Source organism: Talpa europaea (assembly GCF_964194135.1).
Source record: "Talpa europaea genome assembly, chromosome: 4".
NCBI lineage: Eukaryota > Metazoa > Chordata > Mammalia > Eulipotyphla > Talpidae > Talpa > Talpa europaea.
In genome coordinates this window covers 101,045,517-101,070,697 of record NC_140070.1, presented here as the reverse complement: position 1 = coordinate 101,070,697, position 25,181 = coordinate 101,045,517, and the positions used below count along the sequence as shown (strand labels likewise).

The 25,181-nt window shown below is 42.9% G+C and overlaps 1 protein-coding gene across 1 annotated transcript; it reads left to right on the top strand.

Annotated features, from left to right (window-relative positions):
- Window positions 1-709: 709 nt before the first annotated feature.
- On the top strand, window positions 710-8,574 carry POPDC2 (popeye domain cAMP effector 2; the record flags this gene model as incomplete). Its single annotated transcript, XM_084230982.1, has 3 exons — window positions 710-1,235; window positions 3,235-3,343; window positions 8,068-8,574. Exons 1-3 carry the CDS (start codon window positions 745-747, stop codon window positions 8,572-8,574), a joined length of 1,107 nt encoding a protein of 368 aa, XP_084087108.1. The 5' UTR covers window positions 710-744.
- Window positions 8,575-25,181: the final 16,607 nt, after the last annotated feature.

Below are 25,181 nucleotides of genomic sequence, written 5' to 3'. Positions count from 1 at the left end.
TGGAAAATTCTGTGCTTGCTTATCCCTTGTGGGCTGCCCGCTCCCACATCTTCTCCCTGCCTGTCTGCATGTCTGTCTTGCTCCCCCTCCTGCATGTCCTCTCCTTCCCCCCCTTCACCCCCCACCCCCCAGCCTTATCCTGTCCTCTGTGGAGGTACGCTAAGTGCTCTGCCAGCCTGCCTGTGTGCCTGATCTGTTTTTTCTCACTGCCAGTACCTCTTGGATTCCAATTCCAAACATGGTATCCATCTGGGGTCACCCTTTCTTCCAGTGCCAAGAGAGACGCATTCCAAATGGAACACAAGTGTGCCTCCCATGCTGGACTCTCATTCTGTTTAGGGACAACAGAAGGCAGGATGTGGTTACTTTATCCCTCACTGCTGAAGTTTTCAGTTCCATGGCCCTATTTTTTCCTTGGGACAATTTAGTTTTCTTTTTCAAGAGCCAATTTGAAGACTGTCAAAAGAAACCTGCAGCCAAGGAACGTTGCCAGACCTCTACAGGGAGGGTCAGAGCCTTGCTGAGGGAAAGAGAGGGGAGAAAAAGTCTTGAGATTCTCCACGAGATGTACTATGTTCTGTCACTCACTCCCAAAGCTGCCGGAAGCATTCCTCCCAGGAAAGGTGGAGTCACTGGGGAGAAGCTGGAGGTGAGAAGACTCCGGGGAGGACCATTTCATTCTTTTCCTGAATTTCCTATGTGGGGACAGCCTTAGGGCTGGCAAGACTTTGAGAAGCCCCAAAGATGAGCGCAGACAGCAGCACAGTGGGCCAGCACCTCTGGCAGGGGCCAGTGTGCGTTGGCTGGAAGCAGGATGTGGAAGGAGCTATCTACCACCTGGCCAACTGCTTCTTGCTCCTGGGCTTCATGGGAGGCAGTGGGGTATATGGATGCTTCTACCTCTTTGGCTTTCTGGGCACAGGCTACCTGTGCTGTGTGCTATGGGGCTGGTTAGATGCCTGTGGCCTGGACATCATCCTCTGGAGTTTCTTGCTGGCAACGGCCTGCCTGCTCCAGCTAGCACACCTGGTGTACCGCCTGCGAGAGGATACCCTCCCCGAGGAGTTCGAGCTCCTCTACAAGACACTGTGCCTGCCCCTACAGGTGCCCCTACAGGCGTACAAGGAGATTGTTCACTGTTGCAAGGAGCAGGTCTTGACTCTGGCCACCGAACAGAACTATGCTGTGGAGGGCGAGACGCCCATCAATCGCCTGTCTCTGCTGCTCTCTGGCCGGTAAGCCACTCTGTCGCTGCCAGTATTTCTCCCTCAGCCCAAACTTCTCTTTTCCCAGCTTGTTCTTTTTTCCATTTCGTGGTACCTTCCGTCGAGAGAAGGATGTGACAAATCAGACCAAAATAGGTTTTCTAAGCTTGGGTTTGTTTCCTCTTTCTACGTATACAGTGCTTCATGGCTTGGCTACAGCAATGTCTCTGCAAGTTTTGGGAAACTGAACATTTCTTTAAGATTAATCCAAACCTGCCCTTATGCATTCAACATTTGCTAAGGGAACAGTACCAAAAATGGGTTTTCTAGAACCCCTGTTGCCTGCCAGAGAATCAAGGAAACACCCCCAATTGTGTTGGCAATATCCTGTACAAACTTAATGGTAAAGCCATTCTAAGTATAGCCATTCCCAGTATTCTATTGAGATTCTTGCAGAACTGTAAATGTGAGAACAGACAGTGAGGGAAGAATAGAGATGCCCACATATGTCTCATTGAGGATTTGGTGAAGATGCCTGGCTTCCCAATTGTGAGAAGGCTGGCTGACAGACAGACATTAGCAGAAATGGTCTAAGTTAGGACCCATGATTCCCAGTCAGCCTGCACGTGAGTGTTGCCTGTTGGCCGCTATCTTCAGCACAAATGAGATGGGGCTATTGCTGTGCTGTGATAGGGGATTGTGGATGCTTGAAATACGGCCATACTGGGTCTTGCATGTGGGACTGAACAGCCAATAGTAAACAACTTAATCTGGTCTACTTGGGCTGGCTCTGCAGAAAGCAAGTGTTTCAAAAGCTTCATTTCAATTTCCTTCCCTGCTTTCTTTAGACCAGGAGAACATGGTAGAAAAGATATGCTAGGAGTCAAAAGACTCTGACTGTAAGAAGAAAAAAAAAGAAACCAGATAAGGCTGCTAGTCACATAGAAAAAAGGAGATTGATGATGATGTTATTATGACAACTATTAATAGTAATGCACTTATATAATATAATGTATAGAATCCACAGTATATGTATATATGTTTTCATTTTGTTTGGGACTCAGAAGTCCTGGGTTCAGTGAACTATGAGGTTTTGTGAGCAGACATTCCATTGTAAACAATTGCAATTATTTATAAACAAATACATGTGTAAACACAAATACATTATAACTGTGGCCAAAATGTTTGCCACTTATAACTCATGCTTCAAATAAAAACAATACGGGAACCTTGATTGTTCATGAGATCTATGTAGTTATTTGCACCTCTGTTTAAAGGAGGAAATTGGGACTGCTGGGGGAAATACCTACTTCACCTGTGTGGTGATCATTTGCTGGAAACATATTACAATCATTGTTTGGAATTACCGTGAACTTGTATAAAAGCACTTTTCTGTGATGAGGAGAGGGGAATTAGTTCCCCTGGTGGGATGTTTCCTAGTGTATTTAGCATCAAAACCCGAGTCAGAAATAAACCATTCTGATTTTTTTCTTAGCTTTCAAGGTTTGGAGTAAAATTTTGTTATCTTTCAATGTTATCCCGGTGCTCCAGACCTCTCCTATTTTACCCGATGCTCCCCTCAGGCCCATGGCTCCCCTTAGCAGTGTATTTCAGTAGATCCATTTGTTCTGCTCCCCACTCTGTCTCTGGTGAATCCTCTCAGCCCCTGCACCTCTGGCCTGTACCCCAGTTCTTGGATGCATAAATAAGGAATAAATAAATAATAAAATGCTCTCACATGAAATTCTAATCACAAAGACTCCTGAGCCAGCAACTGCCTAAGCAATTTGTGTCCTGCCATCCAGGAGATCAAGAAGGAAGAAGAGGCTGGAATGGAAAGGACAGTGTATATGCACTCAATGGCTTCACAGAGCCACCCAGGCTCATGAGATGTTGCTCACACTCTGAAATGGAGAAAACTTACTAGATCCTAATCATTTCCCCTTTTTTTAATACATAGATTAGACTTGAAGAGGATTTGAGCAGCCATTTCCCTTCACTCACATGGTCTCTTCTCTCCCTTTGCCAGGGTTCGTGTGAGCCAGGATGGGCAGTTTCTACACTACATCTTTCCTTACCAGTTCATGGACTCTCCTGAGTGGGAATCACTGCAGCCCTCAGAGGAGGGGGTGTTCCAGGTAACAGGGAGCCCTGTGGCTCATCCCACGGTGACCCAGCAATAGCCCTTCCTCCATCTCCTCCCTCTCACTCCTGTCCTTTGAACCACTGCCAATAAGGCTGCTTGGGGTGGGAGGGCATCTCCTGTGGAAAGAGGGCCTGGGCTCCAGTAGACGTGGGGTGGGTAGGGAGGTGTGACCCCTGATAGAAGGGCCATGTCATTCCTATGCCTAAAGCTTTCCAGAGCATTAAGTGATCACAAGATAAAAACTCACCCTCCTTAGACAGTAACTTAGGACCTTTAGTGATGCCCAGTGTCCTCTCTAGACCTTCCCTCCTTCACTGCTTTTGCCCATTCCAGTCATGCTGAACTATTAGTTCTTCATGAACACATCACATTATTTGTAGCACCAGGCCTTGACCCCTCTGTCATTCTATCTGAAATACATTTCCCCTGTCTAGATGAGGCTATGGTGTCTTACTTCCTCTGAAGCCTGCCCAGATTGACCTCACTAGCTCCCACCCTGAGAGCCTATTGTTCCCGCCTGCATGTCTGTTTGATTCCTTTTATCTGTGCTGACTGGTACATATATTGCTCTCTGTTCTAACCATCTGGTTTCCTTTCTTTCTTGCATGGGGTGAGCTCTTTGAGTTAGAAAACTGGGCTTTTTTTCTCTCTATCCCCGACTTCCAAAGGACAGTTCCTTGAACACAGTAGGTATTTGATAAAACTTTCCTGAACTGGCTTGTCTGTGGGCAGCTGGTGTCTCAGCAGACCCCCTGGGGCACTTCACTTCACATGTAAAGCCTGATTATTCATCTCCTGCTCTCTTCTGTGCCAATCATCAGACTTCAGTTACTCTCTTTGTAGTTCTCACTTATCTAATGGCTATTGTATTTTATTTATTTTTTAGGGGGAGTGTTGAATATTTTTAATACCATGCTTAACAGATGAGGAAACTGAGGCTCAAAACCATCAAGTAATTTGGCTAAGGTCTTCATCTAAAAGATGGCAAAGCCAAATTGCTTAGCTCTACTATTTCTCTCTCATTTTTTTAAATCAGAGTGTTCACCAGGAAATTGTAGTTAACGCACACACACACACACACACTCACTATCATAGGGACTCCCCTCTCCAGATGGTTTGCCAGTACTGGGCTCCATGTGTCTCCTACCACTTCTATTAGGGAGTCCCTCAGGCTCGCATATGAGCCAACCCCAGAATAGACACATACCAGGCAGTGCCACCTGGCTGGGCCTACTTCCGCCCCACCCTGCATCTCAGCTCTGTAAACACAGATCCTGAGAGGCAATCCTGATTCCGTTACCAGGGCTACCAGCCACAGGCCCCCTCTAATGATGTTTCTCCCCCAAACAAACACACACACACACACACACACACACATACACACACACTCATACACTTATCCTCTCCAACCGGCCCAGAAAGTCTCCATTGAGAATTCCCCCAAGGCCATAAAAACCTCCAGGAAGGCTGTGTCAGGTCATAAGCCAGCCAGAACAGGCTCTGTTCTGACACTGATACTCAGGAACAGGTGGTGGATAAACCGGGTGTCCTCCCGTAAGTTATGCTTGAAAGGAAGGCCTCTAACCCCAGATGGCCTCTCAATCTAGAATGGTGGTATCAACATATTCCTCCTATTTTTATTTTTAGTGTGCACCTCTCTTGGAACAGTGAGATCCACATGTTTGCTATTGGCTATGTAAAGTTCCGTTTCCTTTTTGCAAATGTCAAGTGTTGTCCAGAGTTACAGAGTTTATCCTGTCCTTGCCTTGAATTGCATAGACTTTGTTGATTCTTACTGTGTTTAAAACAAATGAATCGACATTCCAGCCTATCTCTCAATAATTAGTTAAATATGAATATATTGATTGTTCATCTCTGTGACCCTCTCATTAATCATAAAGAATATAGCCCATAGGGGTCCCATAGAAATCACCATTATTTCTCCAGTCTATATTGTGTTTTACTCGACCCACAACTTCTGTATATATGTCCTCTCATTTAATCTATTCAAATAGCCTCTGAGATAATTAAAGAAAAAGTTTGTCATATCTTTATCACAATTGCAATGGACTAGTGAGCCCCCATGTATCCCTCAGAATGGGGGAGACACTGGAGCTGGAGGTGGGTGCTGTCACGGGAACTGTTTGTGGCAGCTAGGAGAGTCTGGCCCACAGCTGAGGCCCCCCACAGACTCCTGGAAGGTTGGTATGGGGGAGCATAAGGCAATGATCTCACAAAGGAACTTGGAAAGAGCTGGCAAAACTACAAATGTATTTACCCTTTGAGCCACCAATTCCCCTCTAGGAAATTGCTCTAAGCCTATACTTCTACAAGTACAAAACCACAAAGGAACAGGCTTTTCTCATTGTGGTATTATTTATAATGGCAAAACATTGGGGACAACGTCACACTCATTCATGACAAAATCTTTGTCACAGATGTGTGTGTGTGTGTGTGTGTTTAATTAACAGGTTTAAATTAACAGAAATTAACTGGTTTCCTGAAGACCTTTGGGGAAGGTTTTAAGGACATAAGAAAGTGATATTAGTTTGTTTTGAAATATTCATTCATTCACTTTAGTAATATTTATCAAGCACCTGTTATATACCAGGCACTACTAAAGGTTCTGGGAGTATATCTGTTAACAAAACAGATGAAGGTTCCTGTCTTTGTGCATTTATAGTCCAATAGAGTAGACAAAACATAGCTCTTAGACACAATGAATAAGTAAATGATGTAATATGTTAAAAGATTTTTATCTTTTACTTAACTTTTAAACTTTTACTAAAAAGCTTTTTATAAAATCTAGCAAATGGCAAAACACAACATAAATAACTCTTAGACTCTGAAAATTACAGTGGTAACCAGTGAGTGGAGGAGAGACGAGGGCACATAGGGAATAAGGTGATGGTGTGCTGGCACTGGAGCTTTGATGGAAGGTAAGCATGTGCACAGGTTGAAGTGTAAATTGTACTCATAAACATATATTCTTGCAAGCAAATGACAAATCAATAAAATTTTGATGGGGAAAAAAAGGCTAGAAAAAAATTTCAATTTTAAATAGGGTGGTTATAGATGACTTTGTTGAGTAGGTGACATTTGAATAAAGATCAAGAAAGGTGATATTGACCCCTGTGAATATCTGGGGGAAGATCATACTAGGCAGAGGGAAGAGCCAGTGCAAAGGCCCAGTGAAGGGAGGGGGTAGCATCTTTGAGGTACAAAAAGAAGGCCAATGCTGCGACAACAGAGAGAGGGAGTAAAGAGGATAGGTGGAAAGGCCCCACACTATGTAGGGCCTCTAAAGTACAGGCTATGGCAGATCTTGACAAGCACTTGCTGAATTTAGTCATGGACAGATTGTGAGTACTTCTTGCAGAATTCCTTCTCATGAGGCAATAAACTTGGAGAGATTATGTAATTTGTCTACTGTCCCAGCTGGTAAAGGGACAAAACAGGAGCTTGAAACCAGTTTCTGGTCTTGGTGAGGTAGTGCTGGGCCTTGACTTTAGTGCAGATTATTATGGGAGAAGAAACTTAGTGGATGAAATAAATGAAGGAAATGAAAGAGGAATACTGCAGAGGAGAAGGGAGAGGAGAGGAGACAGTGGGAGATGGGCAGGACTTAAAAGGATTATATGAAATCTCTGAGAATGCTTGGAATGTTGACTCTAACTTCAGTTAAATAACCCATACAAAGAACTTAACACAATGCCAGGCACATAGCCAGCTGTCAGTAATTGTTAGCTGCTGTCGTCATTGTTAGCTGCTTGTCTCCATCCACAAATCTGCCTTGTGAACTCTGCCAGCCTTCTCACTTTTAATGTATCACAGCCAAGTAAATCATTAAAAATTGTATGGCCCCCCCATCCCCTTTTCCTTTAGTAGCCTGGGTTTCCCAGTTTAACCCCAGCCAGATCACACATCAGTGTTTTAGTAAGAACTTATCAAGAACCTACTGCATGCTGGGCACATTGTTATTCACCCTGCAGTGTAACTTATCTTTGTACCATGGGCACATAGTGGGTGCTCAGAAATTCTATGACTAAATAGATGGAGAGTGGGGACCCTTCAACTTGAGCTCTGAAGAGTTCCTCTTCCCCGTACCTGTTTTTCTGACTTCAGATCCTGTTGATAACTTGCAGAGGCCAAGTCAAGAGCAACTTTATGGGCCTGAGTCCCAGCCAGTGTTTTGTCCACTTGATGTAGCTTGGCATACCTAATCAAATGCTCTTCCCTAATAGAAACTCTTTCCATTGCTTTTTTCACCCCCACCCCAGTATACTGTCCTTTTTATGATAAAATAAGCTGTCATCAATATCTGACCTTTCTTCAGGGCCCTAGGAGGCCCCTTCTCTCTTGGAATCACAATAGAATCAGAACCCTCTACAGTCACTAGTGATAACAGCCTTGGGACATAGAATATAAAAGCTGAGGAGACTGAATGGGAAACTGAGTCTCCAAGAAGTGAGGTCCCCATGAGTGAATGACTGATCCTAGGGCTTCTGACAACCCCTTACACCCCTCCCCCAACTCTCATATCACTAACACAAATAAAAGTCATTCACTGGGCCTCCCCAGACAAGGCCATGAAGCGGTACTCCCCCAGGTTCTTCAGTACACATACATATGTTTGCCATATATCTGTTTTTCTATGCTAAGTGTGGGCATGTTTTCTAGTTTAAACCTTCATTCTCTCCTCCTGAACTTTCTCAGGTCACCCTGACTGCGGAGACTGAATGTAGCTACATTTCCTGGCCCCGGAAAAGTCTCTATCTTCTTCTGACCAAAGAGCAATACATCTCCCACCTTTTCTCTGCCCTGCTTGGCTATGACATCTCGGAGAAACTCTATGCACTCAACGAGAAGCTCTTCTCTAAGCTTGGACTGTGCTTTGACATCCGTCTCCCCAGCCTCTACCTCGTCCTGGGTCCGGCTGCCCCAGATGCAGAGCCAGAGTCTGAGAAGGAAGATGAGGAAGTCTTTGAGCCAGCAAATCCCCCTCCTCAGGCCACACCCACATTTATCCAGCCAGAGACCCCTTACTCTCCTCCCCCAGGGGCCACTGACCCTCCTATACCTCTTTCTTGGGCCAGGATTCCCAGACCTGAGAGCGGCATCCTGAGTGAGGACTCCACCAGCCTGGTGCTGGAGGACTTTGAGGAGGTGTCAGGCTCAGAATCATTCATGGATTATAGAAGTGATGGGGAGTACATGAGGTGAGGCGAGAACTGACGTGGGCACAGCCACCATGCTTAGGATCTTGTGTAAGTATTCAGAAGCAGCTGCCACACCTTCCTGCCAACAGCTGGCCTTACCTTGATTTGAGAGAGCAAAAAACAAACAAACAAAAAACCCCCAAAAGCTGTCTTTTCAAGAGACTTCCAGAAAGTGTCATTGATTTAACCTTGCAGAGGATCACTCACCCCAGGTGCACAAAGGCGTGAGGGGATGTTTGAAACCATTCTTTATTGTAATTGCATTTGGGGCAGATTGATACATTGAGTAGTCAGGTCACTTACTAGAATTTGGGCAAGGTTTTGCTAACAGCTAAGGCCACAGCTAGATCTAAAAAGATTCTATTTGGGGCATGCATTTGAAAAGGAATAAAATACTGGCGTGGTTCTAATTCTTACTTTCCTCCTGGAGCAGAGTCAGCTCTGAAAAGCTGTCATTACTTAGCCTAGATTGGGCCATATCTCTATTAACATTGCATGTTTTAAAATGGTTTGTGGCTACAGGCTAGAAATCACAACCTCACTTTCCTTTTACCCAGGGGAGAATGTGTTGGTGGTTCAGGCATTGGGCCGCATGGCACCCTGCTGAGTGTCACTATGATCGGGATGGGCACACAGCAGCCCAGCTCTCCCACATGCCACACCTGTGGGAGCTGGAGTGGGGCCTAAAGTTACGTGCATGGTTTCCCTCACAGCTCGTGGGCATGTACAAGAAAGGCCATACTGAACGGTTCTGGGAAATTGCTTTCATGTTCCTCCTGTCTGATTTTGTGATGCTGTGACAGTTTCCTCTGGGACTCTGCCAAACCATTGTGGAGGCCTGACTTTTCTTGAAGAAAATCCCACTCTTTTAATTTGGAAAGCACTTCCAGCTGAGGGACCCATCATGATCTGGGAAGCATTGAAAGGTTAGCCCAGGGAGGAGGGCCTCCAGTAGTCACAAGGTGAATAAGGGAATGTCTGTCTATTTTGAAAAACGTATTATATAAACAAACAAGGCAAGAGAGAGTTTTTTCTTTTTTTTAATATATATTTATTGCATCATTCTTCATATTTGTACAATGTATGATTTCACCGTGAAATTCCCACCACCATTTCACTGTGCACCATTACCATAGTCCCTTGAAGAGAAGACTGACGAAACATGGTTTGATGTTTATTTTCATAGCTATGGAATTTTTAATCTTCTGTGGCACCAGTGTCCTAAGAACCACAGATGATGAGCTGATTCTGGGTTAATTTCATGGCACCCAAACTCACACTTTTGCATTGTCCACTCTCATCACCCCCACCTGGCTACAGACATTCACCTTCCTGATTCACCCCTCCAGACATATGAGTTATGTTCTATGGATCCCTGTCTTTGTCCAGCATGACTACCCAGCTGAACTCACAGCTGGGCTCATTGTTCTCATGTTCTTCCTGGTTCTATTTGTTCTCTTCTACTTTTTTTTTTAAAGATTTATTATTTATTCATGCATACAAGAGCTGGGGTACAGGCCAGAGATGCAGGGGGGTGAGAGGATTCACCAGAGACAGAGTGGGGAACAGAACAGGCAGACTGACAGAAGTACACTGAACAAAGCACATGCTGGACAAAGACAGGGATCCATAGAACATAACTCATATGTCTGGAGGGGTGAATGATCAGGAAGGTGAATGTCTGTAGCCAGGTGGGGGTGATGAGAGTGGACAATGCAAAAGTGTGAGCTTGGGTGCCATGAAATTAACCCAGAATCACCTCATCTGTGGTTCTTAGGTCACCGGTGCCACAGAAGATTAAAAATTCCATAGCTATGAAAATAAACATAGCAGTGGGGAGACAGGAGAGGTCTGCTGCACCATGTGGGTTGCTCCCTGGCCAGCCGGGATTGAACTCATGTTGCAGATGCTGCGGATTGCTTCATAGTGTGATGTTAACCCCTTGCGCCACCAGGGAGCCCTACTTGTTCTCTTCTTTCTAGCTCTTTCTGAACTCTTCCAGTCCTTGGTTGCCACAGCTTGTTTTTAAGAACAGAATCCTTTTTTTCTCAGTTAATTTCCCCTCTCCATTTGCCCTCTGTCACTTTCCCATTTTCTTGTTCACATGTTTATCTCTTTATTACCTGTCCCCCTGACTTTCCTACCTTGTTGCAGCCATTCTTCCTCAACTACCCTGTACTCCCGTCTTGGTTTTTTAATGCATATCCTTCCGTGATCAGTAACTTTCCCTCTGCCTATAAACACTCATTCAAGTGAAGGCAAAATTTGGAAATCCCCAAATTTAGATGACTACCCTTTTCATACATGAGTTTTACCAAACATTAGGAAGCAGGCAACATGGTAAAAGAGAAAGAGACAGTCCGAGTCTTTATGTCTGCCTCTGCTACTAAGCAGGATGTGACTCTTTTTTTTTGCAAACCACACAACCTCACTGAAACTTTCTTCATATGACACTGAAACTTTCTTCATATGAGTGTGCTGGATGAACTGGTTTGGTGAGAAAGCAAAGATGAGTTACTTTTCAGAGGAGCAGTGAGCCAGCAGCAGAGTGCATCTGTGGTGCAGGTGTAATCAGCTGCATTTTACCGATTTCTGCAGTGACTTGGAATTGTCTTCCAACCTGCTGAGTGGTGGGTCCTGCTTGCCTAGAAGTTCCCTCTATTCTGTTCCCGTGAGGAGTCTGTCAGCTCAGTCTCCAAGATCCTCTGCCCTTTATATGGTTATATGAAATACCACTCTTCTAATTCAGCCTTTTCTGAAGCTCAAGATGAGAAAACATATAATTTAACTGACTTTCTAAAGTATAATACAAAGAGAGTAGGTTTTTAAATTTGGTAAATAGAGAGAAAGGAGAAGCTGTTGTTTACTTCCATGTTTTCAGAACAACTTGAAACATAATCAAATGGGCAAAATTCCAAATGACTTTCAATTTATTTTGTGCTAATGAAATAGTTTCAACCAGAGATCCTTGTCTGGAAATGTGTGTTTGGCTTGACTTGTTTGTTATCAAACTCCTTCTAGGGTTATTGCTGTAATGAATAAGTACCATCTTTTGTGATTGGCTGGAATTTGCTACTGTTTCCTATATGAAGTAAAGCAAAATTCGCCCTCTATTCCCTGCCTGTTCAGTTACCAAAATGTTCAGCTCATTGCTACTCATCTGGCACTTACATAAGAGGCATGTGGATGACTGTTTTCTGCATCGTGGAGAATGACACAGCTTCATCACACTGACACCAGCCCTTGGCCCTCACATCAATCCAACTTAAGACCAACTAAAAATAGTCAGAGCTTCTACTAACACTCTTTTTTGAAGGGAGTACATCCTTTAGTCTGCGGGTGCCCGGAACTGAACTGCAAACAAGCACTGCTCTTGTTATCCAGGGCAAACAACGCTACTGGATAATGTATTCACACAGGTCTTACAGCTGCTACTCCTTAACCCTGACTTCACTAAAAATTTTCCATTTCACTCTACGAACCCTCTCCACGATGTCCCACTTCGTTTCTTATAGGAGATGCTCAATGCACACATCTCTGAAGGGGTCAGTTGAATCAGATAATTATCAGAAATTAATTGAAAAATTTCTAAAATTTGGCCAGATGTGATTATGTTTTCAAAACTCTGTGGTTTCCAAAAACTGTGGTTTAAAAGTAAAAACAATATATCATTTCCTTTCTCCCTACTATTTATGAAACAAACAAATGAAAAACAAATGACAATGTGGTGGCTAATTGTGGTCAGGGAAGGAGCCTGGAATCAGGAGAGGACCACATGCCAGAGAACCAGAGAATCTTGACCCAGTAGGTAGGATATAGTTCAAGCACTTTGCTAGGTAATTGCACCATGATTAATTATGAGTAAAAACTGAAAGAATGAAGAGATTTAACTGTAAGAGATGGGCCAGATAATATCTTTAACTTTCACAAAGAAGGGAAATAAGAATTTGCCTTAATTTGGTGTAGTTCTTGAGAAAATAAATTAATTAAAGGCTGAAAGCTTTAAGGAGGATTTCAGCAGTATTAACAATGGATCACCTCGGAGAGTAGTGACTTACTCATCATTGGTAGAGTTCAAGTAGGAACCAGAAGAAATCGCAGAAATTTTTTAAGTTGGGCCTCCCTGGTGGTGCAGGCGGTTGAGCGCAGCACTGTGAAGCTGTCCGCAGCCTCTGCAGTGCTGGTTTGATCCCGGCTGGCCGGCGAGAACCCCATATGGTGAGGCAGACCTCTCCTGTCTCACCCACTGCTCCCCTCAGCAGTGTACTTCCTCATCAGTCTGCCTGTTCTGTTCCCCACTCTGTCTCTGGTGAATCCTCTCACCCTCTCACGCATCTGGCCTGTACCCCGGTTCTTGTATAAATAAATAAATCCTTAAAAAAAAAAGAAATTTTATAAGTTGACTCAGGCTCTGCCTTATGTTTTTGCTATTAGTATTTCTCTGTGATTCTGTTTCTAAATCTGACTCTAGTCCTGCTACTTAACCACCATCAAGAACCTCCGTTACTCTGCAAAACAGGACTAATAGTCTAATAAGTAATTAATATCTACTAATAGGTAGACCGGTAGCTCTGTAAAAGCAGCAGTGATTAAGTTGTAAATCATTGGTTTCATGTAGAAGATACTTTAAAATTCCGCTGTTTGCAGAATTGTTTACTACTGTATTTCCTCTCTCTCTCTCTTTTTTCCTCTCTCTCCCCCTCTCTCTCATGACTTCCCTTCTTATTTCCCCTAGTCTGATTTCCAGGGAAGATGGCAACTGGCAGAATCCCCTGACAACACAGTGGCTGCTGATAGCTTTGGGTGGAGGCCCAAAGAAAACATACCCTGCTCCTCAGCCCCTGAATAAGCGAGGGATGATCTTACCCAATTCATTTTATTTTTTTAAAAGATTTATTGTTTTTTATTTATTTATGCATACAAGAGCTGGGGTGTAGACCAGAGGGGTGTGTGTGTGGTGGGGGAGAGGATTCAGAGAGAGAGTGGGGAGCAGAACAGGCAGATGAACTGAAAGCACTGCTGAGGGGAGCAGCAGGCAAGACAGTAGAGGTCTGCTGCGCCAAGTGGGCCAGACAATGCCCTCCAACCCCCATCAAACTTGTGCTGCAGTGGCTGCTGATAGCTTCATAGTGCTGAGACTTGACCCCTTGTGCCACCTGGGAGGTCCCCAATTCCCTGTATTTGATCAGGAGAAAGATACCCATCGCATATTATAATCAGGTTCTCTCCCTCTGAGGAGGCTCTAAGGTGTTTAGGTGGGAAGACTCTTGAGACAGAAAACCTGCTCTTGGAAGTGGCTTGGTAGGACCCTGGGGGTGTCTCAGGTTCTGATTCTATGTACTCTCAGGTACTCTCGGTGAGAGGCAGCAGCTTCCCCTGCAACCTGTGCTCACTGCCGGGTTATCCTTCTTCTCATGTTTTACAGGCCTCATTTACTCATCCTTATCTTTATTTTTTATTTATTTATTTATTTATTTTTTTTTATAGAGGCATGCTTTATTTATTTGTTTGCTAGTTTGTTTGTTTGTTTTGTTTATACATGCACTGGGTACAGTCAGAAGTGCGGGAGGGTGAGAGAATTCACCAGAGCCAGAGCGGGGAGCAGAGCAGGCAGAAGGACCGAAGTACACTGCTGAGGGGAGCAGCGGGCGGCAGGAGAGGTCTGCACGCCATGTGGGACCCTCCTCTGGTGGCCGGGGAGCAGCCGGGGATCGAACCGGCGCCGCAGAGGCCGCGCGCAGTTTCGCAACCCAGCGCTCAACCGCTGCGCCACCGGGGAGGCCCTCATCCTTATCTTTATAAAAATAAAAGATAGGACTCTTATAAAACTTACCATTTTTCTATACAGAATTTTTAAAGAACTCATTTCGTAGTGTTAACTAGGAAACAGAGTTCTATAAATTCTTCACAGGAAGCAAGGAAAGTTGATCTCCTGATCTTATCACCTATGAAATGACAGGACTGGACTAGAGAACTTCAATTCTACTCTAACACTCTGACTGGTCCTAATAGTCTAGAATGAAATGACTCAAAAATACAACTTCCCAAACCATGTCAGGCATTTAGTACATTTAAACATTAGGAATTATTTAACAAAAAACAACGAAAGGAACCCTGTGACATTGGGCAAGATGTTGAAGCCAGTAGTGCTGAAATCCTTCCTCTTTTTCTTTCCACAGCTTCTAGAACTCCTCTCCAGATAACTTAAGTCCAGGGGACAGGCCACCTTGGCTCCCACCCACACTCAGAACTTTAAGGATCAAAGGGCTATCCTTTCTGTGGCCAAGCTGATCTTCACAGGAATGTTCTTTGTAAACACACCCCTCTCTCCAGCACTGGGAGGCTCAGCTACAAGGACCAAGCACAAGCTGAAGACCCCAAACCATGGCTACACCAGGGTGACTTTTTGAAAGTCACCTTCACCAAAAGGCACCCAAAAGTCCAGAAGCACAGATTCCATCCTTTACAAAGTACAGAATCTTAGGCAAGTTACAGACCACTTTGAGGCTCATCCGTAAAGTGGAAATTATGAAAACCGCTCACAGGGCTGCCGTGAGGATGAAATGAACAAATTTAGGCAAAACGCCTAGGACCTGGCATGGCACCTAGTAAACACTCAATAAATCACTTAGTTTCTTTCCCAAGGCTGTTTCTTTGAACTCTCTGAAAGGATTGATGAAGTCAGCTCTCCAACAAGTTTTTACTGTTGTTTGTTCTTTTTTTTTTTTTTTTTACTGTTAAGATTTTTGGAAGTAGAAATATTAAACCCTATTATTCCTTAGTTTTTACAAATTTTAGATCTTAGATTTCTCTTGTTCTATTTATGAGCCTAGCATTAAACAATAGTTTTTAGAGGGGTCTTTACAAACATAACTAATTTCTTTAGGCATTTTAAAGTGGATTTTTATATGTTGTTTTTTATTTTTACTTGTACATTTAACATACATTCCAGTTATCTGTTGCTGTGTAACATTCATCCCTAAGACAGTGACTTAAAATCACAAACATTGATTTTGCTCATGATTGTGCACCTTCTCAGGTTTCAGCAAAGCTGTTCTCACTCAAGATTTCTCATATGGCATTCAGATGGTGGCTAAGGCTAGAATCATGACAAAGGCTCATCACTAGTCAGAGCCTTAATCTGAGCACTCACACAGCTGAGGGTTGAACAGCTGTGAATCCGTTGTCATTTTTGCCTCCATCTCTATCTCCATCTGTCTCTGTCTCCATCTCTGTCTCTGTCTCTCTCTCTTCCTTTTGTTCATTTTGATTTGTGTAGACCACTCTTACATATCACTACACAACCATTTATTCATTCTATTACTGATGATCACTTGGGTACTTTGTAACTGGGCAGTTATGGATCGTGCTCCTATGAACATTCTTGATATTATCTTGGCATAAACACATGTATTCATTTCTTGGGTATTCTAGTTCAGGTATTGGGTATGTTCAACTATAGTAAGTGCTACCAAACAGTGTCCCTGGGTGAGTGTACCAATTAATATTCCCTATATCAGTGCATGAGAGTTCTACTTGCTTCTCATCTTCCCCAACAGTTGTCATTGTCTTTTTTCCCCCCCCATTTTAGTCCTTTGGGTATATGCAGCAATATATCATTGTGGTTTTAATTCTCATTTCCCTGATTAATAATAAGGTTGAGTACCGTTCATATTTTTATTAGTCATATAGATGTCCTCTATTGTGAAGTATTTATGCTAGTTCTTGTCCATTCCTTTATTTGTATGTTTTTGCTTGTTGACTTAAGGAATTCTTTAATAATTAGACATTATTTAATCCTTTAATCCTTAGACATCAGGATTTTCCATCAGTTCAATAATGTCATCTATAAATAATGATAGTTTTATTCCTTTCTTCCTCATCTATACCTTGATATATCTACAAATGAACTCTAAGAAGTCTTTTGTGGAAAGCATTCCATGAGTGGTTGAAACTCATGAGTAGACATGATCTACATGAAAGACATGATCCACAGAAGTTCAGCAGATGCCACTTCCTAATTCTGGAACCAGGAGGGTTCATGGAGAAGATGACTTTGGCAGAATTAGTCTCTTTGGCCAAGTAGTCTCATTGTGGTCTTGATTTGCATTTCTCTAATAATAAGTGATTGTGAATATTTTTTCTGTTCTTGTTGGCTGTTTGAATGTCTTCTTTGGAGAAGTGTCTGTTTAGTTCTTTTGCCCATTTTTTTAAATTGGGTTATTTGTTTTGTTTGTATAGATATCAGACCTTTGTTCGATGTACAGTGGGCTAATATTTTCTCCCATTCAATTGGGCGTTTTTTTGTTTTAGGTTATGGTTTCTTTCACTGTATAGAAATATTTAGTTTGATGTAGTCCCAGCTGTTTATGTTCTCTTTTGTTTTCCTTGCTGCTAGAGATGAATCCCTAAAGACATCACTGAAGCTTATGTCATGAAATATTTTCCATACGTTTTCTTCTATGTATTTTATGGTTTCAGGTTTTTTTTTTTTTTTTTTTTTGAAAGATTTATTTATTTATTTATACAAGCACTGGGTACATTCAGAAGCGCAGGAGGGTGAGAGAATTCACCAGAGCCAGAGCGGGGAGCAGAGCAGGTAGACTGACAAAGTACACTGCTGAGGGGAGCAGCTGGCGGCAGGAGAGGTCTACACACCAGGTGGGACCCTTGTCCAGAGGCCGGGAATCGAACCGGCGCTGCAGAGGCTGCGGGCATCTTCACAACCCAGCGCTCAACCACTGCGCCACCAGGGAGGCCCTGGTTTCAGGTTTTACATCCAACTCTTTGATCCATTTTGAATTGATTTTGGTGGATGGTGAGAAATCATGGTCTATTTTTATTCTTCTGCATGCAGCTGTCCAATTTTTCAAACAGCATTTACTAAAGAGGCTATCCTTGTTTCAATGTATGTTTTTGGTTCCTTTGTCATAGATTAACTGTCCATATATATGTGGATTTATTTCTGGACTCTCTATTCTATTCTATTGGTCTGTGTGTCTCTTTCTGTTCCGTTACCAGGTTGTTTTAATTATTATGGATTTATAATATAGAGGTCTGGAAATGTGATACCTCCATTCTCTGTCTTCTTTGTCAAGATTGCTTTTGCTAGTTGGGCTCTTTTGTAATTCCATATGAATTTCAGTAGTATTTGCTCCAGTTCTTTAAAAAAAAACTCCATAGATATTTTTATTGGGATGCATTGAATCCATTATTACTTTGGGTAGGATGGCCATTTTGACAATGTTGATTCTTCCAGTCCAGGAGCAGGGAATATTTTTCCATTTCTTTGTGTCTTCTTCTATTTCTTTTAACAATGTTTTATGCTTTTTCTTTGTATAGATCTTTTACCTCATTTGTTAGGGTTACTCTTAAGTAGTGTGTGTGTTTGTGTGTGTGTATGTGTGTATGTGTGTGTATGTAATAGTAAATGGGATCATTTTCTTAATTTCTTCCTCTTCTTTCTCATTGTTTGTATATAGGAAGGTAACTGCTTTATGTATGTTGCTTTTATGCACTGTAAACCCCATTTTAATGCAGCCAAATGTGTATGTTTGTGGGTGTATGTGTTTGAGAAGGCCTTCATTTAGTATGTGTGTGGGTCTGTGATTCTAGCTCCTGGCCTGAGAGCCTCAATTGTAGCTAGAGAAGCTGCCCTAGAGATTCTAGCATCCAGTAACGACTCATGAACATCCTTGAGTTTTCCATCCATGGTCAGTTATTCATCCTCCTCCCAACTTCCACCATGTCTGTGCACAATTCAATGTTTGTTGTGATCCTGCTGTAAGTATTCATTTAAAGCATGAGTCTCAATCCTGGTTGCATATTAAAATAAACCAGGAAGATTTTTAAAAATACAAGTGCCATAGAAAAAACAGTAATGAGAATTGATAATTATTGAAACTGGATGCTTAGCACTTGGAGATTCTTTATGCTAGCTTTCTTAATTTTGTGTGTTTGGAATGTTCCATAATTTATAAATGGTTAAAAAGTAAATATAACTATAAAAAGTTAAAAATAAATATATTTTTATTATGGAACATTTCATACATATATTGATATATGTATACTGGACCAATAGAGAATCCATTAAAATGGAATTTTGGGGGGCCCTGGGTTTGGAATTTATGGTTGTAAAAGGTGCCTGGAGACTCTGAGGGTGGAGATGAGTGCATGACTCAAGATGTTTAAAGTGATTGTAGGGCCTCCCCAGTGGCGCAGCGGTTGAGCACTGGGTTGCGAAGCTGCCCGCAGCCTCTGCAGCACCGGTTCGATCCCGGCTGCTCCCCGGCCACCGGAGGAGGGTCCCACATGGCGCACAGACCTCTCCTGCCGCCCGCTGCTCCCCTCAGCAGTGTGCTTCGGTCCTTCTGCCTGCTCTGCTCCCCGCTCTGGCTCTGGTGAATTCTCTCGCCCTCCCGCGCTTCTGACTGTACCCAGTGCATGTATAAACAAAACAAACAAATAAATAAATAAAAACAAACAAACAAACAAAAAAAAGTGATTGTAGTTGTTGCTTCTGGACTATGAACTTTTGATGACAGCCCCTAGAATACTTAACTCCTGGTTTGGATGATTGATCAAATGTTTCTAAAATGGTAACTAAAGATAATTAATTTACCATGTCATCTATGCTGAAATATTTTAAACTAAACTATAGACCACTAAACTGTATGACAGCTCTTTTTATTATTATCCTATTAAGGTAAGAGCTTCTGAAGAGAATATTCTTTTCTGTCTTGTCTGTATTTGCATTCTTAGAACTGAGCATGTGGCCAGTTACCTTGCTGTTACCAGCAAATATATGTTAAAGTACCTTTTAAAAAGAGGAGATGGAGTGACAAAAGCAGACATTGAGTTAGGATACTATGTCAGCATAGTGTAGGGTTAAGAATACAAAGTTCTGGCCTCCCGGTGGCGCAAGGGGTTAAGCACAGCACTGTGAAGCTATCTGCAGCCTCTGCAGCACGAGTTCGATACCTCGGCCTGCCAGGGAGCTGCCCGCTGCTCCCCTCAGCAATGTATTTCAGTCAGTCTGCCTGTTCTGTTCCCCACTCTGTCTCTGGTGAATCCTCTCATCCCCCACACCTTTGGCCTTTACCTCAGTTCTTGTATGCATAAATACATAAATAAATCTTTTTTTTTAAAGAATACAAAATTATGGAGCTAGGCCACCTGGATTCAAAGTTTAGCTCCGTTACTTTGCTTTGTATCATTCATTGTCTATTTAGTTAACTGCTCTGCACTTCAGCTTGCTCATGTATAAAATGGTAACAAAGAACTTGTCTCATATGGTTATTGTGAGAATTCAGAGGATGGATGATAGATAGATAGATAGATAGATAGATAGATAGATAGATAGATAGATAGAGATAGAAAAAAGCACTTAAAACCATGTCTGGCATATGCTAAGCATTCAACTAGTTGTAGTTATTATTAAGAGGATTGCCAGGCCTCCCCTACTGGCGCAGCGGTTGAGCTCTGGGTTGAGAAACTGCCTCTGCAGCGCTGGTTCGATCCCCGGCCGCCGGTGAGGGTCCCACATGGCCTGCAGACCTCTCCTGCCGCCTGCTGCTCACCTCAGCAGTGTACTTCGTCTGTCTGCCTGTTCTGCTCTCCACTCTGGCTCTGGTGAATTCTCTCACCCTCCTGCGCTTCTGACTGTATCCAGTGCTTGTATAAATAAATAAATACATCTTTAAAAAAAAAAAAAAAGAGGATTGCCATTAAAATAGTGCCTTACATATAGCATGCATACAATAAAAGTTTGCTGAATGAAGGAATGAGTTAATATTCTGGTTTCATCTCCAGTTTAACCTGTATTCCTACAATCTCTAGATAAGAAATACAGTAGAAAGCAGTTCTATATTAAATGTTCGATTGAGAGTCAAAAGGTATGATCTTGGGGTCAGGGTGGATTGAGTTTTGAGTCCAGACTGTTGAGTAAACACTGAGGGAATGTAAAGTTGAGAGGGCCGGTGACTATGAGAGAAAATGGACCATTTTTAAAAGATTTATTTATTTATTTATTTATTTATTTATTTATTTATTTATTTATTTATGCATACAAAAACTGGGGTGTAGGCCAGAGATGTGGGGTGGGGGGTTAGTAGGTAGTGAGAGGATTCACCAGAGACAGAGCAGGGAACAGAACAGGCAGAGTGACTGAAATACAGTGCTGAGGGGAGCAGCGGGCGAGACAGGAGAGGTCTGCCTCACCATGAGGGTTAGCTCTTTGGCTAGGCAGGGGATCAAACTCATGCTGCAATAGCTGGCAACAGCTTGGTAGCGCTGTCTTTAACTCCTTCACCACTAGGGAGGCCCAAAAAGGGACATTTTTAGAGGAGTCACTCTAATACCACTCAGAACAGGGGTATCTGCATTTGGGGCTATGCTTTTCAGGATATTTACCTAGATCTCTTTCTGCCTCTCCACCCTCCAATTCTTTCCAAAATAAGAAAGGCTTACAGGCTCAGACCTGGGTAGATCTTACAAGCTCAGAGCTTCAAGGTGGCAGCAGGAAGAAAGTAAATAATTACTCCAAAATCAACATTGTCCCTTGTTTATCTTCATAAAGTTATTAAAGCTCACTTTCATTATGCCTGAAGCACAATCCAGGTGTGAACATGCAATAAAAATGGGAGAGCAACTGTGCTTGTTGCTGGTCGTTGTTGGACTTTGGGCAATTCATTAAATCTGAGGCCTTGGTTCCTAACCCTGACACTCTGTGGTCTGCTGACCCATAATCTATATGGGTCATTTAAAGAACACTATAGTAATAACAGTAGTAGAACCAAACGGGGCTAAGATTTTCTTTTGAAAAGAAATCAAGGAAGAAAAAGAAAGATGTGGCCACAGAAGCTCCTGAATTCTGCATTAAGACATTAAGAAAGTCCTTAATCTAAGGCCATCACAGGGGAATCCACTGAAATTTTTGGAGCAGGAGGATGATTCAGTGTTTTTAGAAGGAATTTTCTGGCACAAGGACAGAGTGGACTGGAGGGGAGAGAATCTGGAGGAAAAGAGACCAGTTCAGAGGGTTGGTGTCAGTTCAGAGGGTTGTGTCCAAAGGAAGAGATAGGAAAGGATGGCTTTCAGACTCCTTTTGAAGAAATTGAGAGCGTAAATAACTCAAACGCTGTCGGAGGAAGAAGGGAATTTTTATTTGAGCATGTGAATTTCTGAAACAAAGATGACTCAGACTTGGGGTTTTGTGAGATGTTGATTTGGGAGGGATTGTTTGAGCTGTAGTGAGGGGAAGAATAGTCACATAGAGCAGTTACGGTTTTATAAATGAAAAGGCAAACGCTGAGGATTGGGAGGGTTTCAGGAAATTCAGAGGGCATGGCAGAATCAAATATTGGGATACTTGAATCAGCTCTGTGCTGTCCTTGAAGAGGAAAAATCCAATCTCCTCCTGGGTAGAGGTAGCACTGTGATGGCCTGGGGTGTGCCCAACAGTGGGGTCAGCAGAGTGCTTAAAGGTGGGAGAAAAAGCACATGTCACTTTAAGAATGTCACTTGGGGCACTCTGCAAAGAGATTAAGGGCTAGATAAAAATTCAGTAATTTGGGAAGTCGTGTTTTATTTTATTTATTTTTTATGTTTTTAAAGATTGATTTATTTATGCATACAAGAGCTGGGGTACAGGCCAGAGGTGTGGGGGGTGAGAGGATTCACCAGAGACAGAGTGAGGAACAGAACAGGCAAATCTACTGAAATACACTGCTGAGGGGAGCAGACCACAGGAGAGGTCTGCTGTACCATGTGGGCAGCTCCCTGGCCGGGGATCTAACTTGTGCTGCATTGGCTGCGGCAAGCTTCATAGGTTGCATCTCAACCCCTTGCGCCACCAGGGAGGCCCAGAAGAGTTATGCTTTAATCTATATACAACCAGAGCTTCCTCCTGTAGAGACTTTAAAGTTTAAAATGTAACACTGGCAGGTGAGAATTTAAAACAAGGTGAATAAATAAAGGCCATTCCTAAGATTTATGAAAAGACAGTAACCCCTCCTTCAATGTTAAAATTCTCTGTGCCTGGTCTTTTCTCTTTGCCTTTGTCTATATTTCTAGAATACTGTTTTTAATTCAATTCAGTTTATACTGCATGCTTACAATGTGCTGGACACAGAGAAGGAGAAAGCATAGCCTCTATCTTTAAGGACCTTTCAATCTCATCCCAAAAGTCTGACACACATGTAAGGCGCTATAACCCCCTCTCCTCCCCCTCACCCCCCCATGCTAGGCAGCAAAGCTACTGACTGAAATGACGCAGGAGGTCAGGCAGTTTAGAAGAAATACATCAGGAAGTGGATGCTGAGTGACTAGTGACTAGCAGATTCTGAAAGGGGGTGTTGGGGGTAACAGGTGCAGAGGCATGGAGGTGACAGATTATCCATATCACCACTAAGGCCTGAGTTCCATCCCCGGCCAGGCTTGGAACATACTGCACAGCAGACCTCTCCTGTCTTGCCCGCTGCTCCCCTCAGCAGTGTATTTCAGTACATCTGCCTGTTCTACTCCCCACTCTGTCTCTGGTGAATCCTCTCACCGCCACCTCCACATGTGGCATACACCTCAGTTCTTCTACGTATAAATAAATAAGTGAATCTTTAAAAAAAAGGAAAAGAAAATACTGTTAATATTTTTGCACACAGGGCTGTGTCAAAAGCCAAATTAAAAGTATAAGTTCAGGCAAACTCCAGTATGGTCAGTGAGGCATCAATACCACGTCAGTTTGATCTCCGAAGCCTAAGACAATTTGCACACACTTTGAAGCAACAAGCAGGAGGGAAAACTAAGGAAGAACTTGTGCTAAGCCACATCTCCTTGCGTAGCAAATATGTTAGAGTGACATGACAGAAAACGTAGCCTTACATGGCTCAGGAAATGGAATGAAGGGTTTCAGGGTGCAGTGAAAGAGAGGAAGGAAAAGAAAGAAGGGGATTGGTTTTGTGAAAGGAAAAAATAATAGGAGGTGCGGCTCCAGTGGTGCAATCTGTCAGCGCGGTACTTAGAAGGGAAAAAAAAAAGTGCTCTAAGCTGCATATTGGGGAAGCTTATTTGGACATGTTATTCACACAGTGCAGAAAATAGAAATTTATGTGAGTATCCACACCGCAACAGCTGTCCTTTGGTTGCATTTCCACGGTCTGGACCAAGGCTGGGGCTCTCTGTTCTGGTGACCAGGGTGACTTGACTCAGATGGAGCAATCACAGCCTGTTGTTCGTTCTGTTCCCTGCCTTTTCTGCCCAGAGTCAATCAACAAGTCAGCAATTTCCTTTCAAAGCACATTTATTTAGATTAAGAAAACGTCTTAAGCACACATTGGCATGCCAGTGTTTCCAGCAGCACTACTCACAATACCCAAATTGTGGAAGCAACCCAAGTGTACACGGATGATAACTCAATAAAACAAAATGTATTTTATACATACAATGGAATATTTTTTGAGATATAGTTGACATCAACAACAATGTATTTGTTTTAGTTTGGGATGATGAACAAGTTATGGAGGCAGATAGTGGTGATGGTTGCCTGAAGTACTTAATACTACTGAATTGTATACTTTAAAATTATTTAAGTGATTATTGAAAGATGCAAAGAAAGCCATTAAGTGCGGAAGAGTCCAGGCAGCACCTGGCTGTGAAGATGTGGACCATTTCTCTGTTGTTTGCCTACCCCAACCCTCCACTCTATACCCCACCCTTTCCTACTCAATCCCAGGCCAAATCAAAGTGCTTCTTGCCTCTGGCTTCTGGCTGGAGTAACTCAGTGGGGAGCACCAGCAAGAAAAAGAAGACCAAGAAGAATGAGGTTGGAAAATGATGTCCTTGCTTCCTCCCCCAGGAAGGCTGCCTGGAGACTGTATGCGTCCCTTGACAAAAGGCTCCTCTTCTTTTTCTGGCTCCGGCTTCTGATGTGTCTTCCACTTGCCCCTTCAGAAGAGACCAAGGGCAGGAGCAGCTCCCACAGCCACTAGCCCCAGGGCACATTGTTATCACTTCTAGTTTGCCCATGCCCTAGTCAAGAGTCACATACCATCTGTTTCTCCGTGGACTGTGGTTGATATAAGGTTATTTATCAAGATCAAAGTTTGGGAAACACTGATCCAAAGGAAATCTACCTTTATCCCCCAAAGAGCTCCCTGATCCCCCAAATCTTCTGCCTATCCAGAGAAGGCAATGGAAAGTGGTGGTGAATGGTGTCATCTTCTGCATCTCCCTGCATCCCCTTTCATGTTCCAAGCATTTCATTTCATTACTATTTAATACACACAATTCAACATCTGTTTTCTCTAGTCCCACAGACTGTAAATCACATTTTTTGTACATAACAGCACTCCATTCTAGTAAAACAAATGGTTCAGATATGCGATGGATATTAGGGCGTATTTTCCTTGTATATGTTTCTATTAAATCCTAAGCACAGATCTCCAAGAATATGGAGCAACTGCAGTTAAAAATGATTTATAAATTTGAAATACATTCTATATCAAGCTCTCCAAACTAACAATGAAGATAGAGCTCTGTAAAATGAACTATCTCTCCCTTCTAAGGTGGCTAATTTTGGGGAAAATTATCAAGGATTTGGCCTTCCTTCTTTGTAGT